This window comes from Papio anubis, chromosome 11 (assembly GCF_008728515.1).
Source record: "Papio anubis isolate 15944 chromosome 11, Panubis1.0, whole genome shotgun sequence".
Classification (NCBI taxonomy): domain Eukaryota; kingdom Metazoa; phylum Chordata; class Mammalia; order Primates; family Cercopithecidae; genus Papio; species Papio anubis.
The window spans coordinates 45,177,280-45,197,592 of record NC_044986.1 but is presented as its reverse complement, the minus strand read 5'-3'; the positions used below and the strand labels follow the sequence as shown (position 1 = coordinate 45,197,592).

General features: G+C 41.3%; 1 protein-coding gene across 1 annotated transcript in view; it reads left to right on the top strand.

The window, feature by feature from the left end:
* Window positions 1-13,792, top strand: part of LOC101018358 (renalase) — a 101,779-nt gene extending 87,987 nt beyond the window's left edge. Inside the window, exon 5 of the mRNA XM_031652207.1 lies at window positions 12,047-13,792. Within this exon, the coding sequence (XP_031508067.1) occupies window positions 12,047-12,048 (2 nt within the window). The 3' untranslated portion in view covers window positions 12,049-13,792. The remainder of the gene's footprint in view (window positions 1-12,046) is intronic.
* Window positions 13,793-20,313: the final 6,521 nt, after the last annotated feature.

Sequence of the window (20,313 nt, the reverse complement as noted above, 5' to 3'; positions counted from 1 at the left end):
CCGGATCAGACTAGATCGGATCGGATCAAACCGGACCATCCCGGATCAAACTGGAAGAAACCGGATCCAACTGGATCAAACCGGAAGAAACCAGATCGGACCAGGTCAAACCGGAAGAAACTGGATCAGAAGAAACTGGATCAAACCGGAAGAAACCGGGTAAACCCGGATCAAACCGGACCAAACCGGATCGAACCGGAAGAAACCAGATCAAACCGGAAGAACCGGATCAAGCTGGATCGGACCAGATCAAACCGGATCGCACCGGATGAAACTGGATCGGACCGGATCAAACCGGATCGGATCGAGCCGGATCAGACCGGATCAAACCGGACCATTCCGGATCAAACCGGAAGAAACCGGATCAAACCGGATCGGACCGGATCAAACCGGATCGGATCGGATCGAGCCGGATCAGACCGGATCAAACCGGACCATTCCGGATCAAACCGGAAGAAACCGGATCAAACCGGATCGCACCGGATAAAACCGGATTGAGCCGGATCAGACTAGATCGGACCGGATCAAACCGGACCATTCCAGATCAAACCGGAGGAAACCGGATCAAACCGTATCAAACCGGAAAAACCAGATCGGACCAGATCAAACCGGAAGAAACCGGATCAAACCGGATCGGACCGGATCAAACCGGATTTAGCCGGATCAGACTAGATCGGATCGGATCAAACCGGATCAAACCGGACCATTCTGGATCAAACCGGAAGAAACCGGATCAAACCGGAAGAAACCAGATCGGACCGGATCGAACCGGATCAAACCGGATCAGACCAGATCAAACCAGATCAGACTGGATCGGACCGGATGAAACCGGACCAGACTGGATTAAACCGGAAGAAACCGGATCAAACCGGAAGAAACCGGAAGAAACCGGATCGGACCGGAAGAAACTGGATTGGATCGGATCGAGCCGGATCGGATCGGATCGAGCCGGATCAGACCAGATCGGACCGGATCATTCTGGATCAAACCGGAAGAAACCGGATCAAACCGGAAGAAACCAGATCGGACCAGATCAAACCGGAAGAACCCAGATCGTACCAGATCAAACCGGAAGAAACCGGATCAGACCGGAAGAAACCGGATCAAACCGGATCAGACCGGATCAAACCGGATTGAGCCAGATCAGACTAGATCTGACCGGATCAAACCGGACCATTCCGTATCAAACCGGAAGAAACCGGATCAAACCGGATCGGACCGGATCAAACCGGATTGAGCCGGATCAGACTAGATCGGACCGGATCAAACCGGATCAAACTGGACCATTCCGGATCAAACCGGAAGAAACCGTATCAAACCGCAAGAAACCGGATCAAACTGGATCAAACCGGAAGAAACCAGATCGGACCAGATCAAACCGGAAGAAACTGGATCAAACCGGAAGAAACTGTGTAAAACCGGATCAAACCGGACCAGACCGGATCGGACCGGATCAAACCGGATCAAACCGGATCAAACCAGATCACACCAGACCTGACTGGATCGGACCGGATGAAACCGGATCAAACCGCGTGAAACCGGATCAAACCGGATCGGACCGGATCAAACCGGACCAAGCCGGATCGGACCGGTGAAACCGGATTAAACCGGATCAAACCGCGTGAAGCCAGATCAAACCGGATCGGACCGGATCAAACCGGATCAAGCCGGATCGGACCGGATGAAACCGGATCGGACCGGATCAAAACGGATCAAACCGGACCAGACCGGATTAAACCGGACCAGACCGGATCAAACCGGATCGAACCAGATTGGACCGGATGAAACCAGAACGCACCGGATGAAACCGGATCAAACCGGATCGAACCGGACGAGACCGGATCAAACCGGATCAAACCGGATCAAGCCGGATCGGACCGGTGAAACCGGATTAAACCGGATCAAACCGCGTGAAGCCAGATCAAACCGGATCGGACCGGATCAAACCGGATCAAGCCGGATCGGACCGGATGAAACCGGATCGGACCGGATCAAACCGGACCAAACCGGACCAGACCGGATTAAACCGGACCAGACCGGATCAAACCGGATCGGACCGGATCAAACCGGATCGAACCAGATTGGACCGGATGAAACCAGAACGCACCGGATGAAACCGGATCAAACCGGATCGAACCGGACGAGACCGGATCAAACCGGATCGAACCGGACGAGACCGGATCAAACCGGATCGGACCGGATCAAACCGGAACGAACCGGCTCAGACCGGATCGGAACGGATCAAACCGGATCAAACCGGATCGGACCGGATCAAACCGGAACGAACCGGCTCAGACCGGATCGGACCGGATCAAACCGGATCAAACCGAAAGAAACCGGATCGGACCGGATCAAACCGGATTGATCCGGATCGGACCGGATCAAACCGGACCATTCCGGATCAAACCGGAAGAAACCAGATCAAACTGGAGGAACCGGATCAAGCTGGATCGGACCGGATCAAACCGGATTGGACCAGATCAAACTGGATAGCACCGGATGAAACTGAATCAAATTGGATCGGACCGGATCAAACCGGACCAGACCGGATTAAACTGGACCATTCCGGATCAAACCGGATGAAACCGGATCTAACCAGAAGAAACCGGATCAAACCGGAAGAAACCAGATTGGACCGGATCAGACCGGATCGGAACGGAACAAACCGGATCAAACCGGACCATTCCGGATCAAACCGGAAGAAACCGGATCAAACCGGAAGAAACCAGATCGGACCAGATCAAACCGGAAAAAACCGGGTGAAACCGGGTGAAACCACATCAAACCGGACCAGACCGGATCGGACCGGATCAAACTGGATCAGACCGGATTAGACCGGATCGGACCAGATCAAACCGGATCAAATCGGCCTAGACCGGATGAAACCGGATCGGACTGGGTCAAACCGGATCAAGCCAGATCAAACCGGACCAGACTGGATTAAACCGGATCGGAACGGATCAAACCAGATCAAACCGTACCAGACTGGATCAAACCAAATCAATCCAGACCAGACCGGATTAAACCGAACCAGACCGGAACAAAACGGAAGAAACCGGTCTGATGCGGTCCGGTCTGGTCTGATCCAGTTCGGTCCACTGTGATCCGGTTTGATCCGGTTTGATCCGGTCCAATCCGGTCTGTTCCGGTGTGATCCGGTTTGATCCTGTTTGATCCAGTTTGATCCGGTCCGATCCGGTTTAATCCGGTCTGGTCTGGTTTGATCTGGTTTGATCCGGTCCGATCCGGTTTAATCCGCTCTGGTCCGGTTTAATCCAGTTTGATCCGGTTTGATCTGGTCCGATCCGGTTTAATCCGGTCTGGTCCGGTTTGATCCGGTTTGATCCGGTCCGATCCGGTCTAATCCGGTCTGTTCCGGTTTCATCCGGTTTGATCCAGTCCGATCCGGTCTAATCCGGTCTGGTCCTGTTTGATCCGATTTCACCCGGTTTGATCCCGTTTGGTCCAGTTTGATCTGGCTTTTTCTGGTTTGATCCGGTCCTATCTGGTTTCTCCCGGTTTGATCCGCTTTCTTCCGGTTTGATCCGGTCTGGTCCGGTTTGATCAGGTCTGGTCCGGTTTGATCGGTCTGATCAGTCTAAGCAGTCGATCGGTTCGATCGGTTCGGAACATTTCTGGAACATCAGTTGAATCAGTCTAATCCAGTCTGAATCGATTTAATCCGGTCTTTATCCGGTTTGATCGATCGATGAGTTTCTTCTGGACGACGGTCGATCGGTTGATCTAGTTTTGGTCGATGCGATCGGTTTGATCGGTCAATCCCATTTGATCAGGTTTGATCGATCGATCGGTTTAATCCGGCTTCCATGATGTGATCGAGATTTTGATCTGGTCGATCGGTCACAGTCTGCTTTCATCTGGTTTGAGCGTTCTGATCGGTTGATCGGTGTAATCAGTCGATCGGGTTTGATCTATTTCCACGGATTTCTTCAGTTTGATCCGTTTGATCCGGTTTCTTCGAGTTTGATCGGTGTAGTCTGGATTTAATCGGTCTTGTCGCTTTGATCGGTATGATCCGGTCCGTCAGTTTCTTCGGTTTGATCGATGATCCGGTTTGATCTGGTTTGATCGGTGCGATCGGTTTGATCGATCCAATCGTTTGATCTGGATTTGATCGGTGCGTCTGGTTTAATCGGTCCGATCGTGATCCGAGGTTTGATCCGGTCCGATCCGGTTTGATCGGCTTCATGGGTTTGATCGGTTTGATCCGTATCGGGCAGTCCGAGGTGGTCAGGCTGGATCACACCGAACAGACAGTTCCAGACCAGTCGAACGGATCCAAACTAGACTTAGACAAGCGGACCAAGAAGCCAGACAAACTGGACAAACTGGACAGACGGATCAGACCACTCTGAACCCGGACCAGACGGACAAAACCAGATCAGACCGTACCAAAGCGGACCATCCAGACCCGAGGCAGGATCAGACCAGAATAGGCCAGTCATACGGACAAGCGGACTGGAGCTGAATCAGACGGAATAGAACCCGTCAGTCTGGACCGACAGGTGGGCGGACGAACCCGGATCAAGGCCGGACCCGAACTTCAAGATGAGGGAAACCCGGGATCCAAAACCCGGATCGGAGCGGACCAGGCCAGGCAGCCGGACCAAACTGGATCAAGGCGGACCAACTGAACAGGAACTGGGCCGGATCAGAGCCAGACCAAACCAGACCAAGCCGGACCAAACCAGGCAGACCAGATCAGACCAGACCAAGCCAGACCAGAGCCAGAACACACTGGGCCGAACCAGATCAGACCAGATCGGGGCTTCCCAGTCTGAACAGGATCAGATGGAGCAAACCAGACCAGACCCAGGCGAGACCAGATCGGAGCTAGACCAAGCAGACCAGGCAGAGACCAGATCAGTCCAGACCAAACCAGACCAGATCAGACTAGGAGCCAAGGCCGAGACCGAGGCGAGACCAAATCAGGCTAGACCAGGGCAGACCAGAGCAAAGCCGGGCCAAGCGGGGCAAATTTGGAGCTGAGACCCAGCGAGACCCGGAGCCAGGCAGGCAGACCAAGAGACCAGAATGGGCTAGACCCAAGCCAGGTGGAGCCGAACCAAACCAGACCAGATCCCGGGCTGGAGCCAAGCCAGGCCAGGCCAGGCCAGACTGGAAGTAAACCACACCAGATCAGACTGGAGCCAAGCCAGACCAGCAGAGACCAGGTGGAGCTAGGGCCAGCGAGACCAGACTAGGAGGCCGAGCCCAGACCCAAGCGAGACCAGGTCAGACTAGGCCAAGCCAGACCAGACCAGACCAGACCAGTCAGACTAGACCAAACCAGACCAGACCAGACCAGATCAGACTAGATGAAACCAGACCAGACTAGACCAAACCAGACCAGATCAGACTAGACCAAACCAGACCAAACGAGACCAGATCAGACTAGACCAAACGAGACCAGATGAGACCAGATCAGACTAGACCAAACCAGACCAGACGAGACCAGATCAGACTAGACCAAACCGGACAAAACTGGATCAGACTGGATCAGAACGGACTGAACCGGATCGAACCGGATCAGACCGGTTCAGTCTGGTCTGGTCTGGTTTGGTCTGGTTTGGTCCAGTCTGGTTTGGTCTAGTCTGATCTGGTCTTGTCTGGTCTGGTCCGGTTTGGTCTGGTCTGGTCTGGTTTGGTCCGGTTTGGTCTGAGATCGAACTGTGAGGCAGTAGCCTGGCTGGGGGATGGGCATCCACTGTTGCTCAGGCTTGAGTAGGTAAACAAAGTGGCCAGGGAGCTTTAACTGGATGGAGTCCACCACAGCTCAGCAAGGCCTACTGCGTCTAGACTCCACCTCTGTGGGCAGGCATAGCTGAACAAAAGGCAGAAGACAACTTCTGCAGACATAAACATCCCTGTCTGACAGCTCTGAAGAGAGCAGTGGTTCTCCCAGCATGGCAGTTGAGCTCTGAAAACGAACAGACTGCTTCCTCAAGTGGGTCCCTGACCCCCGTGTAGCCTACCTGGGAGACACCTCCCAGTAAGGGCCGACAGACACCTCATATAGGTGGGTGCCCCTTGGGGATGAAGCTTCCAGAGGAAGGATAAGGCAGCAATATTTGCTGTTCTGCAATATTTGCTGTTCTGCAGGCTCTGCTGATGAAACCCAGGCAAACAGGGTCTGGAGTGGACCTCCAGCAAACTCCAACAGACCTGCAGCTGAGGGACCTGCCTGTTAGAAGGAAAACTAACAAATAGAAAGGAATAGCATCAACATCAACAAAAAGTACATCTACACCAAAACCCCATCTGTAAGTCATCAACATCAAAGACCAAAGTTAGATAAAACCACAAAGATGGGGAGAAACCAGAGAAGAAAATATCAAAATTCTAAAACTCAGGGTGACTCTTCTGCAAAGGATCACAGCTCCTTGCCAGCAATGGAACAAAGCTGGACGGAGAATGACTTTGATGAACTGACAGAAGTAGGCTTCAGGTCAGTAATAACAAACTTCTCCGAGTTAAAGGAGCATGTTCGAACCCATCGCAAGGAAGTTAAAACCTTGAAAAACAGTTAGACAAATGACTAACTAGAATGAACAATGTAAAGAAGACCTTAAATGACCTGATGGAGCTGAAAACCATGGCACAAGAACTTCGTGACGCATGCACAATTTTCAACAGCCTATTCAATCAAGTGGAAGAAAGGGTTTCAGAGACTGAATATCAAATTAATGAAATAAAGTGGGAAGACAAAGTTAGAGAAAAAAAAGAGTAAAAAGAAATGGACCATGCCTCCAAGAAATATGGGACTATGTGAAAAGACCAAATCTAAGTTTGATTGGTGTACCTGAAAGTGACAGGGAGAATGGAAGCAAGTTGGAAAACACTCTTCAGGATATTATCCAGGAGAACTTCCCCAACCTAGCAAGGGAGGCCAACATTCAAATTCAGGAAATACAGAGAACACCACAAAGACACTTGAGAGGAGCAGCCAAAAGACACATAATTGTCAGATTCACCAAGGTTGAAATGAAGGAAAAAATGTTAAGGGCGGCCAGAGAGAAAGGTTGGGTTACCCACAAATGGAAGCCCATCAGAATAACAGCAGATCTCTTGGCAGAAACCCTACAAGCCAGAAGAGAGTGGAGGCCAATATTTAATGTTCTTAAATAAAAGAATTTTCAACCCAGAACTGCATATCCAGCCAAACTAAGCTTCATAAGTGAAAGAGAAATAAAATCCTTTACAGACGAGCAAATGCTGAGAGATTTTGTCACCACCAGGCCTGCCTTACAAGAGCTCCTGAAGGAAGCACTAAACATGGAAAGAAACAACTGGTACCAGCCACTGAAAAAACGTGTCAAATTGTAAAGACCATTCATGCATTGAAGAAATTGCATCAATTAATGGGCAAAATAAGCAGCCAATATCATAATGATAGGATCAAATTCACATATAAAAATATTAACCTCAAATGTAAATGGGCTAAATGCCCCAATTAAAAGACACACACTGGCAAATTGGATAAAGAGTCAAGACCCAACAGTGTGCTGTATTCAGGAGACTCATCTCACGTGCAGAGATACACACAGGCTCAAAATAATTTTCCATATAATTTTTAGTTCATAATTTTGGAATAATTTTAGACTTAGAAAAAGATTTACAAAGAATTCCTATACATCTTTCACCCAGATTCCCCAAATGTCAACACTTTACCACATTTGTTTTATCAATCTCTCTACATATATACACACATTAGTCTTTCTTTTTGAACTGTTCAAGAGTAATTTGTAGAAGTGGCACCTCATATCTTTATATATACTCCATTGTGTATCTTCTTAAAACAAGGACATTTTGATAAATAACCATGCATAGGACAATTATCAAAATCAGGAAATTAACATAAATACAATATTATTACCTAGTTACAGACCTTATTCAAATTTCGCCAGTTGTCTCAGTAATGCCCTTTATAACAACAGAAAAAAGATATTTTTTCTGCTTCAGGAGCACATGTTATGTTTAGTTGTTTCTTTGATTTTCTTTAATTTGGAGCTATTCCTTGGTCTTTCTTTTTCTTTCATGACCCTTGTGTCTTTGAAAAGTTGAAGAATACCAGACAGTTTTAATCCAAAGTGGCCCTTGATTTGGGTTTGTCTGATGCTTCCTCACAATTAGACTCAGGCTTTACATTTTTGAGCCAGATGTTAAATTGTGTCCTTCTCAGTACTTTATATTAAGGAGACACATAATGTTGATATGTACCATCACTGGTGATGTTAACTTGGTGATGTTAACTGGTGATGATCCCTTGGTCTAGGTGGTTTGTCAGATTTCTTCATTCTTAGGCTGCTATTTTTCCCATTGTAATTAATAAGTAATTTGTTGGGAGATAGTTTGAAACTATGTAAACATCCTGTTTCTCAACAAACTTTCACCTACTGGTTTTTATCATCCATTGATTCTTGCCTGAATCATATCCAGATAAATTTTATGCTCTTGACTAGGACTTTCTCTTGACTAGTACTTCTTTTTTTTCTCTTCAATAACCTCTCGAACACTTTTTTTATAAGTCTACTTTACTCAAAGTTTTTTTTTCCCCCTGAAATTATAGCTAGTTGGTGCAAACATTTTTTTATGGTATATTCAGAGACCAGGTGTTGTTGTGTCTCTTCCTCCTCACACCTTCCCTTTGGACAGGTGCTTCTTTTCTCCCAGAACTTTTATTGGCTTAAGCCATCAGTTTGTTATGTAAGATATTTCTGCTTTGTCCTAGTTTTTCTCCTGCTTTTAAACAAAAATCTTTTCTTTGTAATGACCACATCCTCCAATCCATCCATTTCTTTAAATTTAGGCCTTTGACAACTCTCTTGTTAAAAGACTTTCCCGTTTTTGTTGTTGTTTTAAATCATGTTTCCAAATCTGTTATTTGCTTTACTTATCCTCCCTTTTTGTATCTTTCCCAATTTAGCTTTTGAAAATCACCTTCATCAAGCTATCTTATTTATTTATATTTATGTATTTATGTATTTGGATCAACCTACTAACCAAAATCAAGGCATTATGTCTTTCAGTGAGGGCTACTGTAATTTGAAGCCTGCTTTCCAGTGGTTGCCATCTTCTTTTGTCTTAAATGTTAAACTTAGAATTATAAAAATTAGAATAAGCAAATTCTACACTGTTTCTGTCTACCCCTCTGCTTCCAGGAAACTGATTTGTGTTCTTTATCTGTATTACTTTTAAGTTGTGTTTCTATAATATTTTCAACAATTTCCGTTTGTCTTCCAAAACAACTTCGAACTCATTTTAAAACATTTATTCATTTTCATTTACCTCAGACTCCATATCTGACCCCACCTCTGATGCTACTAGCAATCAGGTTTATTCTTACTGGGACTCATTACATAATGTGTTCATTTTTCTCTTTTCTTTCATTTTCATTTTAATATATTTCCCAGGGTAACAATATATTCCATTAGAGATTCTCAAACTTTAGTGTGCCTATCCTTTCCTCCCTTTTAGAATGCCCTACTATTTGACCATCTCCCTAGCTATGTTTATTTTGTCACAAAAGTTCCACATAGTATTCCTCATAAGAAAGACTAAGTAGATTATAGTTCTCAAACTTGAAACCTCTGACTGCATATCATAGGAAGATGCTCTTAAACTCTATCTATTAATACCGTTTCTTGAGCCGTATAGCATGTATTTGCCTATCCTAGCTTTAACCTTTCTCCTCTATGAAATCAGGTGTTCTTTAGAAGGAATGCTATGTGTTGTCTGTTGCATGTGGGGAAGGGATGGGGAACATGGCCACAGATAGAGTCTGAAGTCTTAGAAATTGTGTGCATATTTTTGTGCATTTCTCTTGAGAGAGAGCTTATAGTTTCATCAAATTCTTAAGAGCATCCTGCCTCCCTTTCTCCAATTCTGGTTCAAGTTCGTATCCTCCAGTCCAGAAGCTAACCAGGCCAGTTTTTCTGCATTTCAGTGTCTGAAAGAGTGAAGCATCAGGCCACTGCTTCTTCCTTCTGCTATGCCATTCCTCAAGTAGGCACTGGGCTTAGCATTTGCCAGGTTAATGAAATTCTAAATAGTTCTCTTGGAAATTTTTGGTTCTTTTCTCATAATATAATCCCCCAAGGGAACCCAGTTTTACAACTTGAGGATCTTATCAATTCCTTAATTCCTGGGGTTTTAATTGCTGACTTGGATTCATACAGTCTTGTCTATAGCCACTCTGTCTGTTGAGTAATTGCTCTCCACCTTTCATAGATAGGTAATTTCAAATTGTTTTCCCTTACGAGTGTGTTTCTGGGGTACTTCTCCCCTTCCAGAAGCTACAAAAATGTTCTCTCCCCTCTTCCTTCTGTCCCCTTTGCCTTCTGCAACCCATATGGAAGGCAAAACAGACAAGTTAAAAATGTTTGTCTTATTTCCCTTTTTGTCTTCTGCATCCCCAACCACGACTTTTTTAAGCTGCCTTCCTCTATCCTGCCCCAGTTTTTCAAATATGTTCTGTCTTTTTTTCTTTCAAAATTCCCACTTGAAGCCGACACCTGACACTCACCAAAATCCTGAAACAAAAGAAAAAATGCTGAAATGCATATTCCTAAATTCTCTCATTTCCAGTCTTACTGCCTTTAAACACGGATTCCTTGTCACTTGGGCTTTGCCCTAGCTAAACTCAAACCAAGTTTCCATATCCCTTCCATTTCTCATCCCATTCCTGCCCCACTCTTCTTTACTCATTCCTATGCCGCCCTCCTCTCAATATATTGCTCTCTCTCATTTCCATTTATATATTCTCTCCTTCTCCGCAAATTTTCCTCCTCTCTCATCCCCCACTGGTAGCCCTTTTTGATTTCTTTTCAATATGTTCCACTCACTTAAATGGAGATTATTTACTTTGACATAATCCTTGTGAGGTAATGAGAGCAGATATATTATATACACTTTTTTACAAAGATAATATCTGAAGCTTGCAAAGTTTAATCTACTTGTCTAACATAAGGTAACCATCTGCCATAAGAGTTATAGACCCAAAGCCTCCTTGTCGTACTTGGTTTACCTAATGATCCCCCCTCCCTCTTGCAGCTAAAGATGGAGATAACAAATTGACTCTATTGACTATTTTTCTCAAGTCATATTCACATCTGAGTGTACCTTTCTCAGAAAGATAACTTTCATATTTTTGCAACAAGTGAAACGTGCAATGCTTGGAAAGTCCCTGTACAAAAATCTTTGTCCAGAAGTTGTACCAGTTTATTATTTAACATTGCTTCTTAAAAAAAGAGTGGGATGTTTTAACATATCTAAAATTAGGTAATGGAAATAGGATTTGCTGTCATCACTAGAAATTACATCTGTTGTAGGAGAGGTTATAAAAAATATATAGGACATCTTTCCCCTTCAAAGTAGTTGCTGAATTAGAGGCAAATCTAAGTGTCAAACCTGTAAAAATTTGGGGAAGGATGCCAAGACTTTTTCAGACATAGGAAGGAAGTGGCAGTAGTTGAATGTTGTTAATAATTCTCCTAAGTAAAGAATATAAGGACCTCAGAGTAACCTTTGGCTGCTTTCTTGGTGTCCTGAAATTTCTGCTTAACTGTTTAATTTAAAAGAACCAAAACTGAAGTCCGGTCTAGAGAAAGGGTTCACCACTAAATTTGGTAGGCACCTATCAGAGTTGCTTCCAAATCACACAGTTGGTGAACATTGGTACCACAACTTGGCCAAGGTCTCTAGGCCCAACTCTAATGCTCTTCTGATATATCTCCACCACACTGGTAATATTACTCCTTGAAAATAGTTCCTCCGCTAGGCTGGTTTTTGAATATGTACCACTCATATTCAGAAAGACTTAACATGTAATTTCTGAATAATCTTGAGTCACCTTAGAAACAATGCAATGAATATTTTCTAAAAGTAAGTAGAGGTTCAAATAAATACTTTAATGAAATGAAAAGAAAATAATAACTATGGTTCCATTACATTACAGAATCTTTTATTAATTTTATTCACTCACATTTAGGCTCTTTTCTTATTCTTTTGTTCCCCACTGGCCCAGAAGAGAGACTTGTTCACGACATGACTGAAGAAAATGTCTTATTGAAGGGGTAGGTGAACAAATATTCCATTTATATGCTGATTGTTAAGGAAGTGAAAGCCACTAAGCTTTTTCATATTTTCACCATTTTACAAACAGTATGTAACATTTTCCCATGTAACTTCCTATTGTGGAACTTTCTCCCCTCTGAAGCTAATTACAATGCTGTTCAAAATCTGAATATCTTCAACTCTTGCTTTCCTTGTTCTTTTCAAAATCTGTCATTGTCAATGCATGTGTTTTAACAGAATTCATATGTTTCTTATTTTTATTACCTTATTTTTGTGTGTGTGTCTACTGTGCGTATCATGCATGGCTCTTGGCGTATATATCATGACAAAGGATAATCAGTTTTCTTTTACTTTAATTTTAGAGCCAGGATTTAAGACATCATCATTTGAATGTCTTCCAGTGTTCTCCATTTTGTTTATGGTCTACCAATGTTCAGAATTGTTCAGGAATGTTTTTATAACCCAGTCGTCAGCAGTGGTAGAAAGCACCACTGACAGATGCAGCTCTGAATGACTTTACATCCCCCATCATATATAAGGAAACAATCACAGTAGTTGAGATTTGTGCCTCTTAAGCTGTTCACCTTACAGTGAAAAAGGAAAGAGAGGCAGAAGAAGAGAGATAAATGGAAGGGAAACTGTATTCTACAATTTAAAAAAGCCCCTAAATTCATAGATCTATCCCTGCAACAATGTAATACAGCAATCTTGAGCTGGTTTATAAAATGACAAGAACAAATAGATCACTCATCTTTTAAAAAGTAAATGCTCAGGAAAAAAATGAGAAACTTTCAAATTAGAAAATTATCTAGGAGAGGGCAATTTGCTGAGTGTTTTTTTTTTTAAATCACAATAATTGATGTCATATTGTAGCTATTCATTAACCAATAGCTGGTGCTCAACTTACATGCGTCCCTCTGTTCTTATATATAATTTCTGTTATCAGAAGATGACCTGTATGAGATGGGGAAAAACAAGATTATAATCTGCTTAAGCCTCTATTAAATATCCATTTACTACAATTATTATCTACTTTGCTAGAATATCGGAAAAATGTTCCATCATTGATGGAAAAAAATTATAATACATGTAACTCCTATTAAATATTCATTTATTATCTATTCTAAATATGCACCAGATTTTCATAATGGTTCATTTAAAGCTGGTTTACAAATAGAACACATGCCAGAACAGAAATAACATGTACTGGTAGGATAATAAGAAATAGGAGTCCATTATACTGATTTAATTTCTCAAATAACCGAAAAAGATGACTAGTATAAAATGTCAGTTGGTGCAGGTAACATCCACAAATGTTTTGAGTTATAGATATACTGAAATAATTTCATAAATTTCTTCATTTTCAAATATTAAAAATTTCATGTTCAGAACTTTATCCTGGTTAGAAAGTGGACTGGTGTAAACATTGGGAGAGAAGAAAACATATCATGTCTCTAAGTGTGGTCATTCTGCTTCCCCACTTTCAGGAACCTTTCATAAATTGTCCTTTAGTAAATATTTGGGGATGATGAGATTGAAAAAGAATTGGGTAGCTGCATGCACACAAAACTGGGGAGAAAAAAGCATGTTAAGAAGTTTAAAAGGGTCAGGCGCAGTGGCTCACACTTGTAATCCTAGCACTATAGAGGGCAATGGTGGGTGAATTACTTGAGGTCAGGAGTTCGAGACCAACCTGGCCAATATGAAGAATCCCTATCTCTACAAAAAATACAAAAATTAGCCAGGCACGATGGCGCACACCTTTAATCCCAGCTACTTGGGAGGCTGAGGCAGGAGAATCACTTGAGCCTGGGAGGCGGAGGTTGCAGTGAGCCTAGATCACGCCACTGCACTTCAGCCTGGGTGGCAGAGCAAGACTCTGTTTCAAAAAAAAGAAAAAAAAAAAAAGAAAAAAAGAAAAAAATTAAAAAGCAGGTGGATAATTTACATTTTATTTCTATAAAAACGTTAGCAGCTTGCATGCCATTTTTCCAGAGCAGCCTCCAATACCACTTATTGGACTTTTTCTGATGTTTCTTAAGGGGACTAAATGCTACCCCCAAAATTGCTTTCTAAAACAGTGTAACATCTTTTCCCAGAGTGTATCCTAGGAAGTGCTCTAAAGAGGGGGGAAGCAATGGCAGCAGGGGTCAGGTTGCTGGGAAAATCAGTTTGGGAGGTTCTCACACAGTCTATTTTTCTCTCAAAATACATAACATGTATTACTGTATGAACAACTCTGCTATAAAGCAGATTATTAACTTTGTTTATTCTATCTTTTCTCAAATCTAGTTTTGATTTTTCTTTTTACCTTTCTAACCTTTTATTTTAGGCTACTGATTTTATTTTACACCTTTTTAAAAAACTCTTTTTCACCCTAATACCCTTTAACATATTATGAGAACTAATACTCTCACTTTGGGTGAGAATTGGGTTGGAGTCTTTACCCTTCATCTTAATGGTCCTTTATTACCTCCACTTCATATCATTACTAACTCTTCAAGATCTTTTATCAGTGATAATTATAACAAGTAATCACTTCTTCCACATATTCCACAGATACTTGGGTATATGGATAGAGTCTTCTCAGCATTGTTTGTTTATGATGAGGAAATCTTAATAAATAGTATAGTAGGCTAATAAGAAATTAGTTGTACATTTAATACAGTTTTGAAATACAGGCCAGAGTACTAAATAGGTTTTCTCTGGGAATAGTTTGTTCATTCGTTTGAAGCTTTTACATATTCAAGAGACAATGGAAACTTCTGCCTCACTTCTGCATTCTGAAGGAGTTTTTGTGGCACTCAGAAACATGTATCCCTGCCATCAGCCCTAGATATTTTTAGGCCTAGTTTTTATAGTGTTATAACTTCCTGAAAAGCCAGGCATTCAGAAGCTCCCTTGTATGCACCTATACCATAAGCCTGTCCACTAAGGGCAATGAACCAGGCCTGCTCTCCTAACAGGCACAGATGAGAAGCAGGTGCAGGTAGGCTACTCTTATTCCAAAATAATGTGTGCATCCTACTGGGTCTTCTAAATCCAGTACCTTTTCCTCTCTTCAGTATGTTTTGCAATCAGCCAGAGAAGACTGGGACTGGAAATCCTGGAAAGAAACCTAGAGTGTGAAGTGCTAAATATGAACCACTAGCACTAGCAGTGTTTTCTGAAGCAAATTGGTTGTTCCCCTCTGCCTCAGTTCCCTCAAAAAAGGGAGATAATGAGACTTGTCATCCACAGGTTTGCCCTGACCAAGAGTCATTTTCTAAGCCCCTCAATCTGTAGGGCACTGTGTGCTTTTTTGGAGATACAAAAACTAACATGACGTGGCTCTTATCACACAACTTACAAGAATACTATGAAGATAAACATAGACTTGTAACATTTTATTGTTATTTCATTTTATATAAATTGATAGTCTATGTTAATCTATTTTTGTCCCATAACAAAGAAAATATTTTTGATAGGATTTTGAAGTGCCCCAGAGTTTTGGTTGTTTTTCCCTCCTGCTTGAGGTTTCAATATGTCACAACTCAGGTGGTTTGTATGTTGTGGCTTACCCATGTAGCTGGAGTCACTTCAGGAAATGTTATAAGAAAAAAAAGTTTTAAATTTTGAAAATCCCTTTTTTAGATGAGAAGAAATTGATGTTTGGAACTGTCTGCACTTGAAAATGAATGAATGAACATTTTTAAAAATAAGTATATTTTAAAAATAGATTGTTACTGTAGCTTGCAGTTCATAAAGTTATTTTTAGGAAAGCTAGAAGATATTACTGTTGCAAAATGTGTGTTTTACATTTGCTAACAATAAACAGGATTCTTGACTGTATCAAAACAGACTTTCTGTATTATCTGATTTTGTTTAGTAGTTTATTATCAGAATTCTGGCTGATGTTCACTTTGTATATGTACATTCTTTTATGTTTAGAGCTTAAAAAGTTTGGAGGTAAGATTAATGAAAATCTTTCAGTTTAAAATTATGCAATAGAGAATTTAGCTACAATTAAAGTAAGTGCACACTACATTTGCCTCTTTTAAGAAAACCTCAGACTATTTGATATTTTATAAACTTATAAATCACGTATTAGAAAATTACCTTGAGGCACTGCAAATTAATTTCACTAATTCAACTTCTAAAAGGTAATGTTTTGCTACAGCTTGCTCTGAAATCAGCTTAAATCATGTCATTTGGATTACTATTAAGTGAACAAATTGAAATTAACGTTTTGCAGCAAAGTTTTTCCCTATAAGACCTAGCCAAAAATTCATATAAAATGTTTATTTTTAAAAGAACTTTAAGAGCCTTTTCCTGTTATTCTAGTCAATTTGCCAATACAGCTGGTCCCTCTAGCCATACAATGGACAGCCTTCTAGCAATATTTCATCTCTCGTTGCTCAACATAGAAAATCAGTAATTCATAAAAGAGTTAGGGGTTCAGTCAAGGCCAGACTTTTGAATTTTCCGTCTTGCCTCACAAAAAATTACAGCCTGAATGCCTTGCTCTGATGTAGAGAAAGCTCTGGAATACAAATTGATGGTTGAAACACTCTGCAAATCTTAGATGATGAACTGAGTCTTACAAATCCAACAGACATGGCTATTTGGTAAAATTAGCTGACATGCGCATCTCTGTCACAGGACTGATGCATTGATGTGGCCCTCTCTGCAGGAGGTATCTGTTCTTGTGAGAAAATGGGGATCTCAAATTGATGAGGTCCTTGCTATTAAGTTTTAATTTGAATCACCTTGGGAACCATAGGCTCCACATCCATTTTGGCGTTTTCTTTGTTTACACAAAGGGAACAACTTCAAAGGGCTCTAGCCCTAGTATTCATACCAACCTCATCACACAGAGCTGTGGTTTTGATGTTCTTGTTCCCAATTTATTGCTAGGGTCCGAGTACCTGGGTACCATGGTGATAAAGTGCCATTGAAATACATAGGTAATCAGCCAGTGTACTGGAGGATTGATTTTCTCTTTCATTTTCTGAGCAGACAAAAGCAGTCCTCTCAGAAGCAATGGGAGTGAGAGGACACTTACTATTTACTTTATGAGAACAGTGATGATAAAGCCAAGATGCCATTTAATTAATAACTTTACTTTGGTAGTGACTATCTCCAGGGACCAAAAATATTGGAAACCTTAATTGACCTCCCCACATATAGAACACAGGCCTCTCTTTTTTCTTTTATAAATTGAAAGTATAGAAAAGACACATCATTTGCTCTCAAGATGACTTCAGAACCATAATGGAATGGGGACCAGGACTCAGAATGCTTGAATTTCAACATAAGACCACTTTGTACAGTGTGTCTTATTACAGATAATGATCCTCTCTTTAATCACTTGTCTGTCCTGAAAAGCATATTGCAGTTTAAAAGAGGCCACACAGTCTGAACTGACTACAAAGAATTTTTTTAAGATCTTTTAAATATTCAGATGCATACACTTCATTTTAAATGTTGGCAGCTTTGCCATTCACAACTATGACCCAAATTCCTCCTTGAAACATTTTAATTGAAGCCAAATTACTTCACTTTCTGCTTTTACATAATAATGTAGCACACTCGCTGCTGCGACTGTAATCACGGAAAATTTAGCTTCTGGCACTTTTGCTCTATTAGCCTTCAACCTTTTTATTTCACATTTAATTTTTCATTTTGCTTGCTCATATTTTTAATATTAGGTGTATTTTCTCTAATTTATATGTTGTTCTTTACATTTACCTCTGAAGTTTTTAAGGTAATTTCTGATATTTTGTTTGTTTGTTTGTTTTTTGAGAAGGAGTTCCGCTCTTGTTGCCTAGGCTGGAATGCAGTGGTGCGATCTCAGCTCACCGCAACTTCCGCCTCCCAGGTTCAAGCGATTCTCCTGCCTCAGCCTCCCGAGTAGCTGGGATTACAGGCGTGTTCCACCATGCCCGGCTAATTTTGTATTTTTAGTAGAGATGGGGTTTCTCCATGTTGGACAGGCTGGTCTCGAACTCCCAACCTCAGGTGATCTGCCCTCTTTGGCCTCCCAAAGTGCTGGGATCACAGGTGTGAACCACCACGCCCAGCCTCTGATCATTTTTAACAGATTCATTGAGGTATATTTGATATACAATAACTGGCACATATTGGAAGTGTATAATTTAATGTTTTATACATATGTATTATGTATACACTCATGAAACCACTTAAAATTGTGAATATATCCATCACTACTCCCCCAAATTTCCTCATGATTCTTTGTAATTCATACCTTCTTCCATCTCCAGCCCTTGCATCCTCAGGTAACCACGGATCTGCTTTCTCTCTCTATAGATAGGTTTGTGTTTTCTAGAATTTTATATAAACGTAATTACAGATTATGTGCCCTTTTTTGTCTTAGTTCTTTACTCACAATAATTTGAGGAATCATCTGCATTATTGCATGCATCAATAGTTCGTTCCTTTTTATTGCTGATTAATATCCCTTGTATGGATATACAACTGTGTTTATTCATTTATCTGTTCGTGAAAATTTGAATTGTTTCCTGTTTGGGACTGTGATAAACTGCTATGATCATTTGTGGGCAAGTCTGTATGAACATGTATTTTCTTTTCTCTTAGGTAAATACCTTGGACCGAAATAGCTGGACCATATGTTAAATATATGCTTAACTTTTTAAGAAATTGTCAAATTATTTTCCAAGTTGTTTCACTAATTTACATTATCTTACCAGCAGTATATGAGAGTTCCAGTTTCTCCACCTTTCTGCCAACACATAGTCTCATAAGTCTTTTGCATTTTAGCCATTCTAACGAGTGTGTAGTGGTATCTCATTATGGTTTTAATTTACATTTCTCTAATGATAAATGATGTAGAACATTATTTCATGTGCTTATTTACTCTCTATATGTCTTCTTTGGTAAACTGTCTATTCAAATCTTTTATGCATTTTTTTTAACCAGTTGCTTCCTATTTTTGAGTGTTTAGAACTCTTTTTTTTTTCCTTTTTCAAAGGTGAATTTTTTAAACTTTTAGGTTCAGGGGTACATGTGTCATGGGGGTTTATCGTACAGATTATTTTGGCACCCAGGCACTAAGCCTAGTACCCAGTAGTTATATTTTCTGCTTGTCTCGCTCCTCCCACCTTCTACCCTCAACTAGGCCCCAGTGTCTGTTGTTCCCACTTTGTCTCCATGAATTCTCATCATTTAGCTCCCACTTATAAATGAGAACATGTGGTATTTGGTTTCCTGTTCCTGTGTTAGTTTGCTAAGGATAGTGGCCTCCGGCTTCATCCATGTGTTTGCAGAAGACATGATCTCATTCTTTTTTATGGCTGCATTGTATTCCATTGTGTATATATACCACATTTTCTTTATCCAATTTGTCATTGATGGGCATTTAGGTCGAATCCATGTTTTACTATTGTGAATAGTGCTGCCATAAACATTTGTGTCCATGTGTCTTTATGGTAGAATGATTTATATTCTGCTAGGTATATACCCAGTAATGGGATTGCTGGGTTGAATGGTATTTCTGTTGTTAGGTCTTTGAGGAATCACCACACTGTCTCCTACAATGGTTGAACTAATTTACACTCTCACCAACAATGTATAAGTGTTCCCTTTTCTCTGCAACCTCGCCAGTATCTGTTATTTTTTAACTTTTTAATAGTAGCCATTCTGACTGGTGTGAGACAGTATCTCATTGTGGTTTTGATTTGCCTTTCTCTAATGATCAGTGATGTTGAGCATTTTTTATATGCTTGTTAGCTGCACTATGTCTTCTTTTGAAAAGTCTCTATGTCCTTTTCCCACTTTTTAATGTTTTTTTTTTTTCTTGTAAATTTGTTTAAGTTCCTTATAGATGCTTGATATTAGGCCTTTGTCGGATGCATGGTTTACAAATATTTTCTCCCATTCTGTAGGCTGTTTACTCTGTTATAGTTTCTTTTGTTGTGCAGAAGCTCTTAAGTTTAATTAGATCCCATTTGTCAAATTTTACTTTTGCTGCAATTGCTTTTGGCATCTTTGTCATGAAATCTTTGCTTGTTCCTATCTCTAGGATAGTATTGTTTATGTTGTCTTCCATGTTTTTATTGTTTTGGGTTTTACATTTAAGTCTTTAATCCATCTTGAGTTAATTTTTGTATATAATATAAGGAAGGGGCCCAGTTTCAATTTTCTGCATATGGCTAACCAGTTATACCAGCATCATTTATTGAATAGGGAGTCCTTTCC